At 50.1% G+C, this 18,303-nt stretch overlaps 2 protein-coding genes across 4 annotated transcripts in view; one reads left to right on the top strand and one right to left on the bottom strand.

The window, feature by feature from the left end:
• Positions 1-18,303, bottom strand: part of LOC104134646 (keratin, type II cytoskeletal cochleal) — a 70,241-nt gene that overhangs the window by 28,135 nt on the left and 23,803 nt on the right. The gene's annotated exons all lie outside the window — the stretch shown is intronic.
• KRT80 (keratin 80) lies at positions 565-15,688 on the top strand. Its single transcript, XM_009648224.1, has 9 exons — positions 565-891; positions 4,528-4,742; positions 9,984-10,044; positions 11,032-11,127; positions 13,647-13,811; positions 14,321-14,446; positions 14,542-14,762; positions 15,337-15,392; positions 15,486-15,688. Exons 1-9 carry the CDS (start codon positions 565-567, stop codon positions 15,686-15,688), a joined length of 1,470 nt encoding a protein of 489 aa, XP_009646519.1.

The following is an 18,303-nucleotide window of genomic DNA, read 5'->3' as shown; positions in this document are numbered from 1 at the left end:
AAGAAAGAAAATCACATTTCTTTCCTCCAGATTTTGGCTGGAAACCAGCCAGGGGCTAAAGCCAGGCTCCATGCGCCAAGCACCAGCACAGCAGCCACTCTCAGAGCCATCCTCCCCGAGCCTGCTGCAAGCCCAGCACCTTTGATTGCTTTCTTCACCATTTAAGGATGAGGAAAGCAGCCACTTGGGGCCCAGCAAATTACCTGTGAGTGATTTGTTTTTGCTGCGAGTGCCTATGCCCTCACCACACAAACAAGCTCCTGAAGAAAGGAGGGTACAGAGAGAGGAGGGAAAAGGAAAAAAAAAAAAAAAGCCAACAGGTTGATCTGGATTACATCAACGGTTACACCCTCCTCCGTTTAATGAACATAGGAGAACAGGTGCTTGTAATTCATTAGCCAACCCACGAGCCGAGGAGACAGGAATTAAGCCGACCAAACTCCTCAGCGTGCCACTACTCTCCTTCCCTTTGAGGCAGCAGCAGCAAGAAAACTTCATCTCTTTTTTTTCCTCCTCCTTTCCCTCCCTTCCCCTCCCCTCGAGCTGCAGAGCCACAAGTCGAGCATGACTAACCCTTGTGAAGCCTTCACCAGTGGCTCCCTCTCCTCTTGGGAGGTGTCAGGGAAGATGAGCGGAGGAAAAGCAGCCGGCACATCCCCGGATCGCCTGGGCCGCTGCAGTCCCAACGGGGTGGCCAGCAATGGCTATGACTCTCTCAGCCTCCATGCAGATGGTGAATACCGATGCTCCTCTTACCCCTCCTTCTCCGTCAACGGGAGACTCCTGGCCCCCGTGCACCTCGATATCGACCCTGACTTCCAAGCCATGCGTCAGCAGGAGAAAGAGGACATCAAGCTGCTCAACAACCAGTTCGTGACCCTCATTGAGAAGGTAAGGTGAGGACCACAGTGCAGCATGGGGACAAGGGGGGTGGCGGGGAAGCAGACACTAACCAGTCTCTCAGGAGCCTTATGAAGGCCTTCAGCTAACCATTGCCAGGCTCTGAATATTAGGCTAATTACCCAATTAATTATTCCTCCAGTGCTATCTGTTCTAACAAGGGTTAGCATCATCTCTAGGTGAAGCCGGGCCACATCCATGGTCAGCAGCATCGGGCAGCCCGTGCATCTCCTTTGCTGTGCCTCTCGCCCTGTGGGTCGCTGGGGAGGACAAGCAGCTCTGCCCTTGGGGACCCTGAGCAGCAAAGGCAGGGCCATGGATGTAGGCTGCCGGACAGAGCAGGCCTTGGCTCCCAGAGTGGACAAACAGCCATGGGCAGTGACGCTGATTAAGGCGGCAGCTCAAATTCTTCTCCAGCTGCTCAAGAGAGCTGCAAATTCACCTCCATAGCAATGTGGTAGGCAAGGGAGACCCCCCACCCACCTCCCTCCTCTGCGGTTTTTATTGCGAGGGGTTGCATGCTTAGCCAAGAAAGTGTCGCTTTCATCTCTTAAGATCCATGAGAAGGCAGAAGGTTTTCTCAAAGGAAAACAACTCATCCAGCCGAGGCAGGTTTCTGCAAAGCCCTGGTGCTCTGTAAACAGATGGTAATCTCCTAGGAGGATTGCTTCACTGCAGTCTACAATACAGGCACTCAATGCCAAGCTGCTATGGCTTGGGATTTTTTTTTTATTTTGTTTTAACTCTACCTCTAAGAGGACCCAAATTTACACTGGGAGGGAGAAGGGCAGGGGACCCATCTCCCATAGCATCTCTCTAAACTGAATAGTTGTGAACCAACCACGCTTACATGTGCAAACAGGCGTGCGGCGGTACCAGGGGGATGACCCTGGATGGAGGGGCATGGCAGCCTCCATGTCTGCGCTTTTCCAAGCTCAGATTTTGGCAATGTGAATTTGGAGAACCCCTGGTTTGGAAATCACCCAGGTGGGTTGCGTTGCACGTGCTGCAGGACCGGTCCTTTGACTATCCAGATGGAGAGGTGGGGGGTTGTGTGGATGTTAGCCCTGCTCGGAAACCAGACCTCAGCAGAAAGGATGGGGGTAAGGGAGATGGGACAAGACCAGGCAGTGACAATATGTACGTGAGCCAGACCACGTGCACTAGCCTGTTCCGTGCAAACAGGGATGGAAGAAGTGAGAGAGCCTCCAGGTTTCCTGATAAACCCAGTCTGGTGGCCTGCTGATAAGTGTGCATCGCAGGACCCGATGGACAGACGATACAAACACCCCACCTTAGCTGAGTGGCTTTGACTTTACTGCGAGCAGTTCCTGCCTTTAGCTTTGAAGGCTGCAGCTTCAAGAGGTACATCAAGTGGCAAACTTCAGCCTCCTGCCTCAGGCCTTCATTCCAGAGGAAAGTAAGGACACTTCCTTGTCAAAGAGAACTTGTCTTTTTAATCAGGAATTCAGATGGTCTCAAGCCTGAGCAGCTAACTTTAGCAGTTTGCTGCTGATGGTTTTCCCGCAGCCTGGTCCAGAACTGCTAGTATTTATTTCCCATCCAGATATGTCCAGGTGGAAGACAGGGAAAAGCCAAGACATGGAGCCCCTGTTTGAAGCCCTACCTTTAGCCTGAGCAGCACAGAGGTAGAGGCCTTCAAGGACCAAGCTTTGGTCACTTCTTCTGTGTTCAGGCATGGTTTTCCAGGAAATGAGGCCAGATCTGGGTGATCCTTCTGCTGCGAAGCCCGTGTCAGCAGAAATTCTTCCTTGCAAAGTCTTTTAAGAGGGACGCTATATAAGAAGCCACCGTGTAAGCAGTTCAGCCCAGTGGATGGGTATGGTCTGGGAACAGGAAAGAAACTGAAGAGTTTGGGGGAGGAAGAAATGGAGCAGCTAAGGATTAGGAGCAAGTTCAGGAACTGAGACTTGATTTGAGGGTCAAAGATGAACTTAGAACAACAGCTAACGCATTCAATCATTTACCGTCCCAGCAGCAAACAGGGAAGCCACCTTAAGATGTGAGGCTGTTCCCTACAGCCAGCCCCACTGGTTGACCCCAGCCCTGCTGAGGGATGCTCTACCACAACCCCTGAGATGCCTCAGATGGAGAGAGCAAATGGCCCAATTGGCTCCTGGTAGCCCTGGAGGCCACTTACTCGTGGCGCTTGCAATGCCCCTTTCTGGCTCTGCTGCAGCATCATCCTCTGGTTTTCAGCCTCACGCGTGCACGCGCACACAGTGTGCCGCTCCGGCTTTGTGCCGCATCATCCTCTGGTTTTCAGCCTCACGCGTGCACAGTGTGCCGCTCCGGCTTTGTGCCAGGACAAAGCAGCCAGGCAGCAGACTGGGCTACTGACGGGATCTCTACGGGCATGCGTTAAGGTATCAGGAGGAAAGGATTAGGTCTCTAAGAGCGAGACCTGGAAGATCCCAACACTCACATCCCTTCTGCTGAAAGCTGACCATGAGCATCGTGGTGCTTGGCTGCTCTCTGCACCTGGTTCTCTCTCCGTGTTCAGATAAGGAGCGTTTTGGGGAAGATGCTGCCTCTCACCATGTGCGTCTGTGCCGCGGTCAGCAGCTGGGAACTCCGCCTCTTCAATGCACTGATGCTGCTTCAGGCCACAGAAAGTTAAAGTCAAAGCTGAAGGCCAAGCAGAAGGTCAAGGCCTGATAGCATCTGTGCCCCACTGCTCACACCGCACAGTACCAGCACCGAATCATCTCCATGGTAGAGCGGAGGACACTGTTGGAGACAACTCACAAATCACCAGCCAAAACGTGACTGAAGGAGTTCAGGTTTGCTCACAGAGCAGTAAGAGAGAGGGGCAGCAATTAGATAATTAATCATAGAATAGATTCTATGGTAGCAATTAGATAATTAATCAAAGCTAGCCAAGAGCTTCGAAGATAAAGTGTTCAACACTGAGCGGTACTGTTAAGATTGTGAATATCAGGAAAGAAGAGTGCCAGATTCAGCAAACGGTGGGTGGATGAAAAAGCAGTGTATCCTCTCTCTAGCAGACAGGCACACGCACACACAGACCTCACGTGGAGTCTGTAATTATTTGCTTCTTCTCTCGAGTTCCCATAGGCCTTGTCTATGTTGCTTTGCAATACAAACCAGGACTCTGATTCATTACTCAAACTTCACCATGGTGTAATCCTACAGATTTGAGAGGAATTATCAAATCCTACAGACCTGAGAGTGCCACTCTGAGGCCATAAATCTGACTTTCATTCACCCTGGACCTCTGTGCGTGACCTGTGGTGAATTTTCAGCCTGTGTTTCAATACGTCCATGGGCAAGGGGGACTAGCACTGAACAGTTCTTATTTTTCAGTGACTTAATAAAAGATGCTCATTTGTTTTGATGTGATCATGTTCTATCAAGAAATGAATTAGTAGGTAATGTGTAAAACTTCCAGAAGTCCCTATAACCCTCCATCCTTGGGCCTGATTTTCAGGGCATTTCTTGTTCTTACCTGGAAACCTCTGCTGATCCCAGCAGCTTCTCACTGGTCTGAGGGTCTCCAAGCCAATGTCTCCCACCCTGCCAGGAGCGGTCAGCTTTGCTTTTGACTGTTGGCGTTAGAAACATCTCTGTAAACCTTTTCTGCAGGTCCAGTGCTTGGAGCAACAGAACAAGATCCTGACGACAAGGTGGAACTTCCTGAAGGATCAAGACAATTCCCACTCGGAGTCTGACATCAAGGCCATCTACGATCAGTACATGAGCAAAATGAATCAAGAGATGAAGGCGCTCAACTACGAGCAGGAAAACCTCGAGACGGAGCTGACGAAGGTCCTGAGCACCATGGATAACTTTCGAAGCAAGTAGGTGTCCGGCCTAGCTGGCCATTGCAAGGGGGAGTATGTTTGCAAGGTATGGGTGCAGCTGTGGGCGCAGAGAGTAGCGTGGGATTGATTTAACACAGACAGCCTGCTATTCCCAGGAACAAATTCCTGGTCTGGTGTGCACAGAACTGTGTATGTGAGAAGTTAACCTCTTTCTGATTAACCAGAGATGAAAGGAAACCCATAACAAGGGAAATAGCAAAGACTGAGGGGCATCTGAGAAATGCCTCAGACCAGAGAACAGCTCTGGAGAACAGTATTATCGGGCATGACAGCCACTGAAACAGGGAAATATTTATTCTCCACACTATTATCACAAGCCAGAACTTTCTCCCCTAAACCGTTTTACAGATCTAGGTTGCTTAGTGTTAACAGACATCCCCCCCTTTCCCCCTTCACCTGACAACATTCAATGCAAAATTCTGCCCTGACCAAAAAGTCAGACTTTTAATCAGAAAACGCCTTGACAGAAAATATTGAGGCAGCTGAAAGTTTAAGGGAGGACCAGCTGCCACGTGCTTATCTCTGCTTTTGCCAAGAGCTTTGAGATCTTCAGATAAGAGCATCTGAGATGTGCCATGGCTCATTCAAGAAGACAATGCTTTTCTTATTATCGGTGTCATTTGCATACCACAGATGAATCCACAATGAGATACTTTCCCTTACAGTTACACCCACCTGCCTACACACCATCTCGGGAGTCTTCCACGTGGATGTGTAGCAGAGAGCCATGTATGGGCACTGTCAGAACCGACCTAAGGGAGTACCCCTCCCCTGGCACTGATAGACATCGCTGTAGTAATAGCCCAAACCTGTTCCTGATGTACAAAATGATGCATAAATAATAACAGTGCCCTCTCCAGAGAGTTTAGCCCAAGGATCTTAAAGCTCTTTGCAGACCTTGATTAAGCCAGCTACTTGATGTGTCTGCAAATTAGGGGAAGGACCCATACCTCCACTTTACAGACATGCTAACGGGGACAGCAGTTAAATGTCGTACTCGAGCTCGGGGACTGAGCTGGTGGTGGAGCAGGAATAGGAACTAGGAGTTTGGTTTGTGACCTTATGCTGAAATCCTCGTGCTCAGCAGCCTTCAAGAAGGAACGCACTGATACCCAGGTGCCTAGAAATCCCTCAATTCCTCGTGGTGGGTGTCTGCCTGCTCTTCATTCTGATGTTGGTTTCACTACCTTTGGGCTTGCAGATGCTTGCTTTGCTGACAGGTAGCAATACTGAGCTTGGATCAAAGCTGCAGTATGGATTGTGCCATTTACTCCCTGCCCTAAAACCCTGCCATCCTTCTCTGGAGCACTTGGTCTTTCTTGCACTTTCCTGAGGAATTATCTGCTCTGTGGCACTGCGGTTAGAAAAGATACTTCTTGGTTTATGTCCCGACAGTCAGGAAAACCCAGACAGATAGGAAAATGGTTGGGGTGGTAGAGAAATGTCAGATCTGTCACCCGTATCTGCTCTCACAGTCTGTAGTCATATTTGTACCCGGTAATTGCCTCGGTAATTGCCTATGCCTGGCACTATTTTTGTTTTTTAGCCTGATTTAAGGATAAAGGTACTTGCACAAACAGGCTGCCTGTGTGTTTCCCCCTACCTTTTGATTTTCTTGGACAGTTACTACCTAGCTGGACAACAGGATAGGCATGATAGGGATGCAATATCCCTCAAAATCAAAAAAAGAGGCTGACTAGAGGAACAGGACCCACCCTACACCCAACACACATAGCGGATGAGGATGCAGCACGTGCACAGGCACAGTATTAGACAGCAGAGAATCCACAACGGGCACCAGCTTATGACTAGCCCAACTGTTGGTCTGGAGAAGAGCTCCCGCTTTGTGGGACTACGCAGCCACAGGAAAACAGCGTTCAGCAATGACGCTGCTCCTCAAAGCCCTTGGCCTTCATTTGCGAAGCCTTCCCCTTCTGCTTTCTCCCATGTGTGAGCTGCAAGGCACAAGTCCTGCCAGGGGTGACCTAAGCAGCAAATAGGCAAAACCCACCCTGTCATTGGGTGCTGTTAACGCCAAAGCCAGTGCAGGTGGATTTCTGCGACAGCGACAACCCGCCGCGCTGCTCCCAGCGGTTAGTGATTCACGGGGAGAGAAGCGCTGCTTCTGCTGAGCCTTCTCCAGGCAGCGATCCAGCCCCGTCCTAACCCACGCTGGCTCTGTTGAGTCCTGCACGCTGCCCTCGAGAAGGCTGCCTCAGCCCAGTTGTTTTTCTGGAGCAAATGGTCTGCCTAAACCACGCAAATGTTGGAGGTGTCCGATTCCTGTGGAGGTTTCTTTTCCCAAATGAAATCTTTCAGGGGAGGAAAAGCTAATAACTCCACTGGCACATTTAACCGGTGATGCTCTCATCCACGCTGCCGCACTCCAGGCTTAACACGCCACGCACACAGTGACCACCCAAGCAGGCTGCTGCCCAACAGAGCACTTAATGCGTGAAATCTGATGGTCAGTGCCCCTCCAGAAGGCCCTCATTTGTCTGTCTTCTCCATCCAGGGACTGCTTTCCAACAACCACACAGGAGATTTAACTAGCGAGGACGCTTGCACCTCCTTCTCAAATTAGGTTGCCATTGACCAGCGATTCCAAACACAGAGAAGGACGGAGAGGGGACAGGGAAGTGGGTTTGGAGGCTGGCACAGGATTTCAAACCCTCCTTCTTTAGGAAATCAAGCTAAAAAAAAATCAAATACCCAAACATACCCAAATAGGGGTGACTGCCCAGAGGTGCACATCTGCGTGTTTGCTTCGTTTCCCCCCATGTGTGATTTGCATGTGCAAAGACTCGTTTGTATGAGAAGGCAGGGAATTTTTTACCCATGCTGATCTACTCCAGTGTGGCATGGGGGGGATACTGCAGGAAATATGGGGCATACAGCCCTTAGAGGATCCATTTCTGACATCCCAGGACTGTGTCAGTCAAATCTTGCCACCTGAAGACTAGACAGTCAACACCCCTCTACCTTCAGCCTCCGCAGTTGGGTTTCAGCTACTTCCTGCCCTGTTTCCTTGCTCCACACGAGGAAGACTGACTTAATTTCATGCCACCAGGCTCAGATCCATCCCACCACTGTATCTTCACCCTAAAGTAGTCTTGAAGGCACATCCAGAGAGGAACATAGCCTGCCTGAGATTTGGATCACTGCCTATGGAAGGAGCCCAAGGCGACCAGACGCCCGTCTCAAGTGTGTCTTAAATGCATGAATTGAGATGGGATGGATTTATGCCTTAATGCATGACTGCTTGAGGATTATCTCTAAGGAGATAAATGCTGTAATGTGTGTGTGGAATGCTCCATCCCCATGTGAGTCATCTCCCGGCCGCCAGGTCCCTCCGGAGCTGTGTGGTGAGCATGTTTGGCTGGCTGGGCCTGCTCTCTTTCAGTCAGGAGTGGTGTTTGTTCAATATGCAAGCTTATGTCAGCGCCCGGCAATGTGTGAAGCTGCTTCGGCAGGCTGGGACAGACTGGGATTGGGCTGGGATGCAATGAGGATGAAGGAAGAGTGGCAGGCTGTAATTAAGCTCAGCACATAGTTCCTGCCAGCATGGCTAACATTCCAGCTAAAGAGCAGAGAAACCAGACAGGTAAATCTCGTTAGCCACGCTACCTGGCCTTACAAAAGCAGGCAAGGAGAGGGTGAGTTTAACACCATGGGGGTACCCAAGAGGAACCCTAGAAGCACCTAACTGTAGAGCCTGCGCCTGTCAGATGCCCTCTGTGCCCCCACCAGCCCCTCCGAGGAGGGAGCAACAGCTCCAGGGAGCTGCTTTTGATATTTCAGGTCAGCTCCTGAGCACGACTTAGCTCCTGAGCACGACTTACCCCCTTGCCCTGCAATGTGGTGCCCTGTGCTGCATTCCCAATGTCTTCTCCTTCTGCTCCTAGGCACAACTCCTCTCTCTCCTAAAGGTTTGTACAACAGCTGGGAAGGCTCTTGAGTGTAACCAGACCACCAAAAACCAGAATACGGCTGTCACCCCCGATGTTATCATCATCACTCTGTTAGGAGATGCCATTTTACCTCATTCCCAAAGATCTCAGCCTTCTCCATAACCAGTTTGGTGACGTCTTTAAGTAGCACCGAAAGGTTTCATTCACAGCGTGGAAACTCTATGAGCACATTAGGCTAAGAGGAGCCTGAGGTATCCTGGAAGAGCAGGGAAGCCACAACCTCCCTGAGTGCACAACCTGCTCTGGTCTCAGCAGAAGACCCAACACTCCCAGCAGCACAGTAGGAGCTACCAAACACCCATCACATAATGCTCCTGCATGGCAAACGAACCAACTGCTGCTGGTCACGCATCAGGCCCAAAAGAGACTCTGTGGCTTCCTGGTCAGATCCTGCTTTTAGCAACATCAGGGCTAGCCACACGCTCATCTCAAGAGCCAGCTACCCTCTTGTGTCTGCTGCTGGCCATCAAGAAATTAATTTGCCCCTAGACTAAGTCTTTGCTGTCCTGGTCCTGCTTTATCAAACCTGCTTTTAAACACTTGTGGGGCTGGTTCCTCTGCTGGATATTGAGCCATTAGGACTCTACCCTGTCCCATCCAGTTTTTGTTACCTTCTGCTCTGTGGGCTCTATTTTCCACAAATGGCTTTACTAGGTCTTGTGTTACTTCACAAACTGTGCTATGTTTAGGATAAGTTATGACACCAGTCCGGTACTCTCAGGATTTTCACAGGCTGAAGTTTTCTCCCTTGAGAAGACTCCAAGACTCTGAAAATTAAATGCTGAGGATACCTGAAAGAAACAGAAGAGGAAAGCTTAGGGTGAAAATTTAGGAGTCTTTGGGCATGCAGCTGGGTTTCACAGGGAAAAACTCACCACACCCCACTTCTCCGTGCCTACTCTCTCTTTCTGTGGCAAATGCAAGGTAACCTGAGGTTGCTTAGCCCTCAAATTAAATTAAAACTAAAGCTACCTCCTCTCTACTTTGGGCCTCTTTGGAATTAAAGTGCTCATGGTGTTACTACAGAGGAGCTGGCATGCGGCAGCTTGTTATCCCCTCTCTTGTCCAAGATGTCCACACCTAAGAGAGATCTCTTCTTGCTGTCTAGAGTACGTCAGGGAGGTGGGACATCATAGTAGAACTTGAAAGCATTGTACCAGTGCTTTTGGGGGCCAGCAAGACAACCTTAAGCATCCCAGCGGATGCACCATGTGCAATTTCTTACTGCTTTTTTCATTCTTCTTAGATACGAGGATGAAATTCGCCTGTGTAGTGGCATGGAATACACCTTCATGGAGCTCAAAAAGGTCAGTGGCAAGAGAAGCTTTTCATCTGGACAGGCTCTACGCGAGCTCTGCGTAGTCACAGAAGAGCCTGGAGAGGCAAGATGGTCCTCGTACCACAGATGTTTTGTAGGGTAATAAGGTCTTGAGGAGGACAGTGGAGTGGTGAACACAGTCACCATCTCAATAGGAAAAGCACAAGTGAGTCCGGGCCATTTGTGGTTACAGAAAAGCCCCACAGCTCCTGGCGGAAGCACCTGGGGGTCAGAACACGCCTGTACCCAACCACATTGCAATTGCACTGGCCAGACCTGGCCTGGAGGGGTCTGCACCCCCTGACCCTCCGAGGCAACACCTCTCCTCCCTGGCATGTTGTCTCCCAGAATGACATCATCGGTTGGGAAAGGCTGGAAATTGATAAATGTGTTTGCTTTTGTTCCCTGTCGCGGGGTCACACCCTGTTTAAACATCCTGCCCCAGAAGGAGCTGTATTTGAATATCAGCTGAAATAGGCTTTGTGCACAGCCTTTACATTGAAAAAAAAAAAAAAAAAAAAAAAAATCCAAGATGCAGGAACAGAGGGTATTATTAGACAGAGGAAACACTCTCCGCAAATGATCATTATGGCTAATTGCATGTTTTCCCTGACACACTCAGCAGCCAGTAAGGGCAGTTCTGGTGACTTTTGTGGATGGCATCAGAGTTTTCAATAGCCCATGCTTTTTGTGGTGAACAAAAGATGCGTGGGTATGGACCAGCCCTGCCTGTTTCCTTCTCCACCCTACCTCATTTGAGACTTCCACCAAAGCGCTCACCAAAAAAAAAAAAAACAAACCCACCTTGCAGAGGAACAAGGTCCAGAAAGGAGCCTCCCTACTTGTAGAGCAGGAGTGTCACAAGTATCTGCCAATAAACAGCAAGCAGGACCCTCGCTGGGGAAGATGTGGCGGTGGGAAAGACTTCTTGCTACGAACTCAAACTCCTCATTAATACACTTTCAATCCCCTGCAGGATTTAGATGTGAGCTCCTTGCACAGAACCGAGCTGGAGGTAAAACTCAATGGGCTCCAAGAGCTGATGGACTTGAAGAAAACCATCTACGAGCAGGTAAAAATGCAGTTGGGAGAGTGGCCCTGGCACACACACAAGCTACCATGCAAAAAAAAAAAAAAAAAAAGGGCATTTTTGTGGACAGTTCCCCTGCAGTGAGGGCATTGTTCCAGATCTACACCAAAATGAGTGCTTGGCCAGGGGAGCTGCACAGTGTTGCAGACAACTATTCATGGCTTAAGGCAGGGTCTCAGGAGCTAATCTCCCCTTTCTTTAACCAAACTATCTCCATTTTGAATTTGACCAGGATGTTCCTTCTGCCCCACAGCTACTGCAGGGTCTCCCCTCTGACAGTCAGGAACCCCCATCCAACGCCCGCGCCGGCTGTTTGTAGGCTCAGCTCCTAACCCCAAGTGGTAGCGTTTGCCTTGAGACCGAACGCCCCAGGTCAGGAGCGAGCCGAGTAGGATTCCACTCAGATTCAGAGGAAGGGATCAAAGCAAAACGGGACAAGTGGTGAAGCTGGGGGCAGTGCTGGATGCTCTTTAACACAACCCAACATAGTCCATTCCCACTTGAAGGAGACGTGCGTGGTCAGGTATGATTTCACCACGGGGGAGGGATATGGAGCCTGCAGCCCTTCAGCCAAACCCAGAGGCTGCAGCGTGCCTGTATCGACTCAAACAGGGTGAAGCGATTACAGCCACTTACTCAGAGCCTGTAAAATGTCACCAAGCAGGCTCAGCAGTGTTTTAGGAATACTAACGATTTGTCTAAATTCTACCACTACAAACAGTTACAGTGCTTGACAGAGGAATGTTAACATTCCTTGTGGGGAAACTGAGGCCCGGAGAGGCAGAAGGACCTGTGTAACAGCAGAACTGCATTAGAGCAGATGCCCTAACCAGGAAGCCTTACATTCTCTAAAATGACAAGATTATTCCTGGTACAAGGCAATTCACAGGGGCAGCTGGAAGTCAGATCCTGCAGTGAGGATCTTCTTGAGCTGATTTCCTCTAGGTTCCATGCTGCTGTCCTGGCAGAAGGCTGCATTTATTTTTTTTTTAATTTTTTTTTTTAACTGATGCTTCATGCAAAGAAATTAAACCCCCACCACCACCATCTCCTCTCCATCGCTTGGTTTTGGGTTAGTCATTTTTTCGCCTGTACCTGTTGGTTTGACTGACTTCAACGTACAGGCACACATAGCCAGTGGAAGGGCAAATGAGGAAAACTTCGCTCAACAGCTTTGCTCACAGCATGTTGGTATGAATCAGAAGAAAATCCCAGCCTCAGTCCTCATTAATAAACCACCAGGTTCTTTCTTTTTTTTTTTTTTTATTTCTTACCCTGGCAGAGGATGCTTAAGTATTTGCAATAAACATGCATTTTCTCCCATAGCTATTAACCCTGCTCAAAGATTAACAAAGAGGCTCAAGGATTAAACACCAGTGGGGGGGAAAAAAAAATACAAATACACTGGTAATCCTGCTCTTTGGAAGAATGGTGGGGTATTTCCCTATTATTCGTGAATCACCAGGTCAGGGTGCCCTTTGTTTCCCCACTCAGGGGAAGGCAAGGCAAACAAGGTATACAAACGCGTCTCTACAGAGATTAGAGCCCTTAGCACAAAAGGGAAGAACAAAAACTTGGAGATGAAAGGTTAAGGGATGGGGAGAGGTGTATGCTACTCTCTCGTAAGAGTGGTGTAAATCAGAGCAACTGCAGGCGTACTGATAAGAGCGGAGCTGCCAAGTGAACGTGTACACCAGCAGCTCGACACCAAGTCGGGTCTTGCCTGGTTACAAACCACCCAGGAGTGCAGTTTACAAGCAGGGATTAAGGGTCTTTTTTAGGTTCACTGAGGGGAGCCTGCATTCATCATTGTTTGGCTCCTTTTTCTAAAGCTGTGACCGAGTCAGCTCTCAAGAGCAAATCTTCCAGTCCACGATAGCTTGCGTGCACATGTTCCTGCTTCCCCCGTGCTGGCTTGAGCTGCCCCAGCATACGAGAGCAGCTCTGGGGAGCAGAATAGGTCCGCTAGCGATAGACGTGTTCAGAGAAGGGTCCTGTTTCTCCCTTCTCTACCTAGACACAAAGCAGCCTGGAAGAACACAAGTGGCAGCCACGGCCTCTTTGCCGAGCTCTGCTTCCGCAGAAGGGCCACTAAAGGCACCTTTCTAGCACCACCAGCCTGCAGAATGATTCACGCTGCCCTATTTCTTGCCCGAGACATATATATGCCCACCACCTGAATATCGATAGACAGGGAAGCATGATCATCAGTTCAATTCACCTGCTCTTGATGCAGGACAAATGCACTATTTGGTCAGACTCTTGGCAGGTTGCATCCGAAGGTCCCAAACCAACACCCTAGCCTGAGTCTGGGTTTTATGGAGAAAATAATACCAGCTTCCAAACTTCCGAGACTGAAAAACCTAGGAAATCTCACCATCTCCTATGGAAGATGCTTTGCCTAAGTAAGCACAGCAGATCTGCCAGGGTTCAGCTCTCTCCTGGCTTGTAGCTTCGTTGACTGCTTGGTGTCTCAGTCCTGTTCTCTCTTTCCTGTTCAGGAACTTGAGGAGCTGCTAACAGAAATTAAGGACATTTCTGTGGTGCTGGGAATTGACAATGCATGCAAACTTGATCTGAGCAGAATTGTGGAAGAAGTGAGGGCTCAGTATGAAGCCCTGGCTCTTCGGAGCTGGGAGGAAGCTGAAGCACTTACCAGGAGAAAGGTATTTGTCTCCTTAACTGACTGATACTGGGGAGAGGCAGGGAAGGAAGAGGGAGATCAGCCTAGAAACTACAGGAATCAGCAAGATGTGGAGGGACAGACCATACCTGGGAATGGAGGGAGGGTCAGGGTGCTAACCTAGACCAACTCCTCCTAACTCAGGTGTGTAAATTAGTAGTTCCATCGCTCTAGGCTCTCCGTACTGCCAGTGGAGAAAGGCAAGGACATCTCCCAGTGGCAGCTTGTCCCACCTAAGATGCAAGTGACCTTCTACTGGTGGTGCCTCCTCCAAAGAGAGCAAGAATGTGATTAACCCCAAGAGACAGTGTGCTCTATACCTGACACAGCTACAGCTAGAAGAGGATTGAGAATGAGTCCTATATCCTCCCACACACCCGCTATCTTTCCCCAGTTAGGTATTTCTCCTCAAGGGCAGTGCGAATCCTCACAGATTCCTTTGCTACAGCAGAGGAGGTGTGCAGATAACCCACTCTTCCATCTCTTCTGCAGCTGAATGAAGGCAGCACCCAGTCAGGCACCTACGGGGGTCACCTCCTTGACAGCCGACGGGAAATCGCAGACCTGAACATACAGATCCAGAAGCTGAGGTCCTGCATCGTGTCCCAAAAGAGCCAGGTGCGTCCTGGGGTGGGTGACAAAACTCTGACATACAGGTCTGAAACTACAACACACCTAATGCCTCCACCATCCTTTTCCCTTTGCAACACCAGTGCCTGTACTTAGAGGAGCATATCAAAGAAGCAGGAGAGCATGGCGAGATGGCCCTGAAGGATGCCAAAGCCAAACTGGTCAAGCTGGAAGAAGCCCTACAGAAGAGCAAGGAGGATATGGCTCATCTGGTGAAAGAGTATCAGGAGCTGATGAACATCAAGCTGGCACTGGATGTGGAGATCCTCACTTACAGGAAGCTGATGGAAGGGGAGGAGAGCAGGTAAGCTGGGCTTCCCTGTGCCTGAAGAAGGGAAGGGATGCACTCAAACACCTAGGGAGAAAACTGGAAGAAGCCCTACAGAAGAGCAAGGAGGATATGGCTCATCTGGTGAAAGAGTATCAGGAGCTGATGAACATCAAGCTGGCACTGGATGTGGAGATCCTCACTTACAGGAAGCTGATGGAAGGGGAGGAGAGCAGGTAAGCTGGGCTTCCCTGTGCCTGAAGAGGGGAAGGGATGCACTCAAACACCTAGGGAGAAAGCAGACATCCCAAGCTTTGAGTCTGGTGTTGAAGGTTTGATCAAAGAAAAAACAAATCCCAGCAGTCCCTGGGGCAGCTCAGCCCTTTTTCTTGCTCTGAAGTTTTCCTTAGACTCCCCAGATTGGAGGGTTCCAGCACTTCTCTAGAGGATGCTTTGCCCAGCTGCTGTTGAGTTAGCCTTCATGATCCAGCCATGCACTTGGCTCTACCCATATAAGCCCAGCTCACATGGGCCAAACTCCAGTCCTCTGTACCTCTCTGGCACTGCAGAGGTTAATGTGTATCCTCACACTCTGTCCTTGTGTTCACAGTATGGAGCAGCCAATACCCACAGTCATCAGCACCGTCCACTCCAGACCAAAGCACCGTAAGTGGTTTTATTCATACAACTTGATACAGCAGAGTTCAAATGAAACATTTCTAACCTTCCCCCTCCTCTCATTCCCCCCCACCCCGGCAGTTTCTGCCAGCACCTTGAGAAACTCCAAGCTGTTTGCAAGAGGAACGGGCAGCACCAACGGTGAGATGAAGCCAAATGGAAGCAGCACAAAGATACTACCCTCTCGAAGCCACAGTGATAACTCAGCAACACCTGAAGCAGACGCCTTCAGCAGCGGTGCCCGGCCAAAGCTCAGTTCCCTGCCCACCGAAGAATGCTCCTAGGACAAAGGGAGCCCCCCAAGCATAAACACGAGACCTGTTGGCATCTGTAGCCAAATGAGGCCAAAGCACTTTCTCCTGAACTCAAGCCAATGTCCGAGGGACAAAGGATGAGAATCCACTCCAGGCTGTCTCTTTTAAGTTTGCCTTTACAACATCCCAGTTAACAACTCTGTTACCAATTACAAGCAGAAACCAACCCAGGATTTTAGAGACTCTGCTATTCAGATACCCACACCAACATCTTCCTCTCTAGGTCTGTCTCCCCAGAGGATTTGCACTCACAAACTTTGAGATCTCCCTATAGGAAACTTGGCAGGAGGGGAAAGTGTTATTTCACAAGCTTTTAACACAGCAGCCAGAAGCCATCAGCCCAGCCATTTTACCAGCATTATAAAATCATTCTCTCCGCTCTGTGCGTGCCTGCGAGAGGTGTTCACTCATGCTGCCTTCCTCTGAAAGCCACAGCAAGCTTTCCAAACTCAGCTGGTGGGGAGATGCAGGTAAACAACCCAAGCCAGGCAGATTTGCCTGTCTGGTGACAAAACACGCTGGCTGTACTGGGGAATCCTTGGCCACTTTAGAGTATTTAACTGATTTTACTGCCTTTTGGGTGGGCCCTCATTCCTTCCCACGCCACCAAAGCTAAAACTCCTCAAAACTTTTATTTCCGTAAGCCATCTCTCTCTCTCTAACAGAGCACATCTCCACCTAAAGGCATTCTGGACTCCACACACAGTGGTGCTAGGTCCTAGAAATGGGATATTGGCTCCTGTTTAACAAGAAGCAGGATTTGTCTTTGTATTTATTGAACTTACATAGCAGCTTTTACCTTACCTGGCTGGCACCAGCCAATGCACGCCAGTCACATCACACCAAAGCTACCAGAACCAACTCCGTAGATGCCATGTCCCCCTGAGATCAAGGTCGGGGAGATGTTCTGGCCTCACCACAGACATTTCTGTGGGCCTCTTGCATAAACTAACACAGCCAGTGCCCTGAAGTATTTCCCTTTACAAGGCCAGGCCCTGGCCTCAGCCACGGCCATGCAGCCCAAGTGGGGCTTCCCAGATTTTGAGTTCATGGGAGTTGTTAGAGAGTCTCTTGGCGTATTTCCATTGAGTGCATCGCAGTATTTCCACATTTCTGTAGGACAGACAACTACCGTAGCATCTATGTAACCAGAACACCAGCCCTCCGGGGTTATGGCTGTTATAATAAAGTATTGATTTTCATACAGAACACATTGCATTGTTGGTTTTCCCAGAATTTCTTGTCACAGCCCACCTGAAACAGCAATTCCTTCCCCAGTTGCCAACAGGTCGCAGCTGTGGGCTCCAGCTAAACTCTGGCAGCCAAATAAAGCTGAAATTGCTTTCCAGGTAATTTGTTTGGTCCACAGCTCCTGGAAGAACCACACAGACCTGGAGGGGCAGATGTGGAGCTGGCACCCAAGGCTTCGGGCAGCTCACCGCTGCTGTGCCAGCAGGCTCCCACGTGGCTTTGAGCAGCTTAAGCAAGTTTTAGGAGACCACAGAACCACAGAATGTTTTGGGTTGGAAGGGACCCCCAGAGGTCACCCAGCCCCACCACCCAGCAGGGACACCTTGAACCAGACCAGGTTGCTCACAGCCCCGTCCAACCTGGCCTGGGATGTTCCCAGGGATGGGGCCTCCACCCCCTCTCTGGGCAACCCCTGCCAGGGTTTCACCACCCTCCCGCTAAAGAATTTCTTCCTTAGATCCAGCCTAAACCTACCCTGCTTCAGTTTCAAACCATCACCCCTTGTCCTGTCACAGCTGTCGCTACTAAAAAGCTTGTCCCCACCTTTCCTATGGGCCCCCTTTAAGCACTGAATGGCCACAATCAGGTCTGCCCGCAGCCTTCTCTTCTCCACGCTGAACAACCCCAACTCTCCCAGCCTGTCCTCATAAGATGAAGATGAAGGGCCATCACACTCTCACCACCGTACTCATCCACACAAAGCTTCCCCTTGCTAAACTCCCCCGGCACCTCTGCAAAGAGGAACTTCTGTGCACCCGGGACCGAAACCCATCCTGAGGAACCACGCGTCCATGCAGCCCCTCATTGCAGAAGTGCCATTCCAGAGCACAGGGGTTTACTTGGTGCTCCTTGCTCAAACCCACCCTTCTCTAAGGGACTTACCCGAGAGATCCAAAACAGTCAAGGCCCCCGGAGGTGCTAGAGGACCTGAGATGGGGAGCACCTCTGCTTTGCCATTTGGTGCCCACCCGAGAGAAACATTGCACTTTCAGGGTCAGCTCAAAGGGTACAGGGGCAGAGGAGGGGAGGCCAGGTCAGGCCAGCAGAAAGAGTCTGTTCCCACCCTTCTCTAAGGGACTTACCCGAGAGATCCAAAACAGTCAAGGCCCCCGGAGGTGCTAGAGGACCTGAGATGGGGAGCACCTCTGCTTTGCCATTTGGTGCCCACCCGAGAGAAACATTGCACTTTCAGGGTCAGCTCAAAGGGTACAGGGGCAGAGGAGGGGAGGCCAGGTCAGGCCAGCAGAAAGAGTCTGTTAAATCTGGTTTCTCACACTGGCAGGGGTGGGGAACTGGGGGGGGGTACGAGTGAGCTCCCAGGCATACCAGCCGTT

Source organism: Egretta garzetta, unplaced genomic scaffold, assembly GCF_000687185.1.
Source record: "Egretta garzetta isolate BGI_Z169 unplaced genomic scaffold, ASM68718v1 scaffold581, whole genome shotgun sequence".
Classification (NCBI taxonomy): Eukaryota; Metazoa; Chordata; class Aves; order Pelecaniformes; family Ardeidae; genus Egretta; species Egretta garzetta.
The sequence above is the reverse complement of the archived record's forward strand: the minus strand, read 5'-3'. Positions and strand labels throughout refer to the sequence as shown.

What these genes read in the sequence shown, in the direction of transcription:
- KRT80 (XM_009648224.1), top strand. Translation starts at nt 565, where the DNA reads ATGACTAACCCTTGTGAAGCCTTCACCAGTGGCTCCCTCTCCTCTTGG. An exon ending in ATGGATAACTTTCGAAGCAA is followed by an intron (nt 4,743 to 9,983) that starts GTAGGTGTCCGG and finishes CATTCTTCTTAG; the next exon opens with ATACGAGGATGAAATTCGCC. An exon ending in CCTTCATGGAGCTCAAAAAG is followed by an intron (nt 10,045 to 11,031) that starts GTCAGTGGCAAG and finishes AATCCCCTGCAG; the next exon opens with GATTTAGATGTGAGCTCCTT.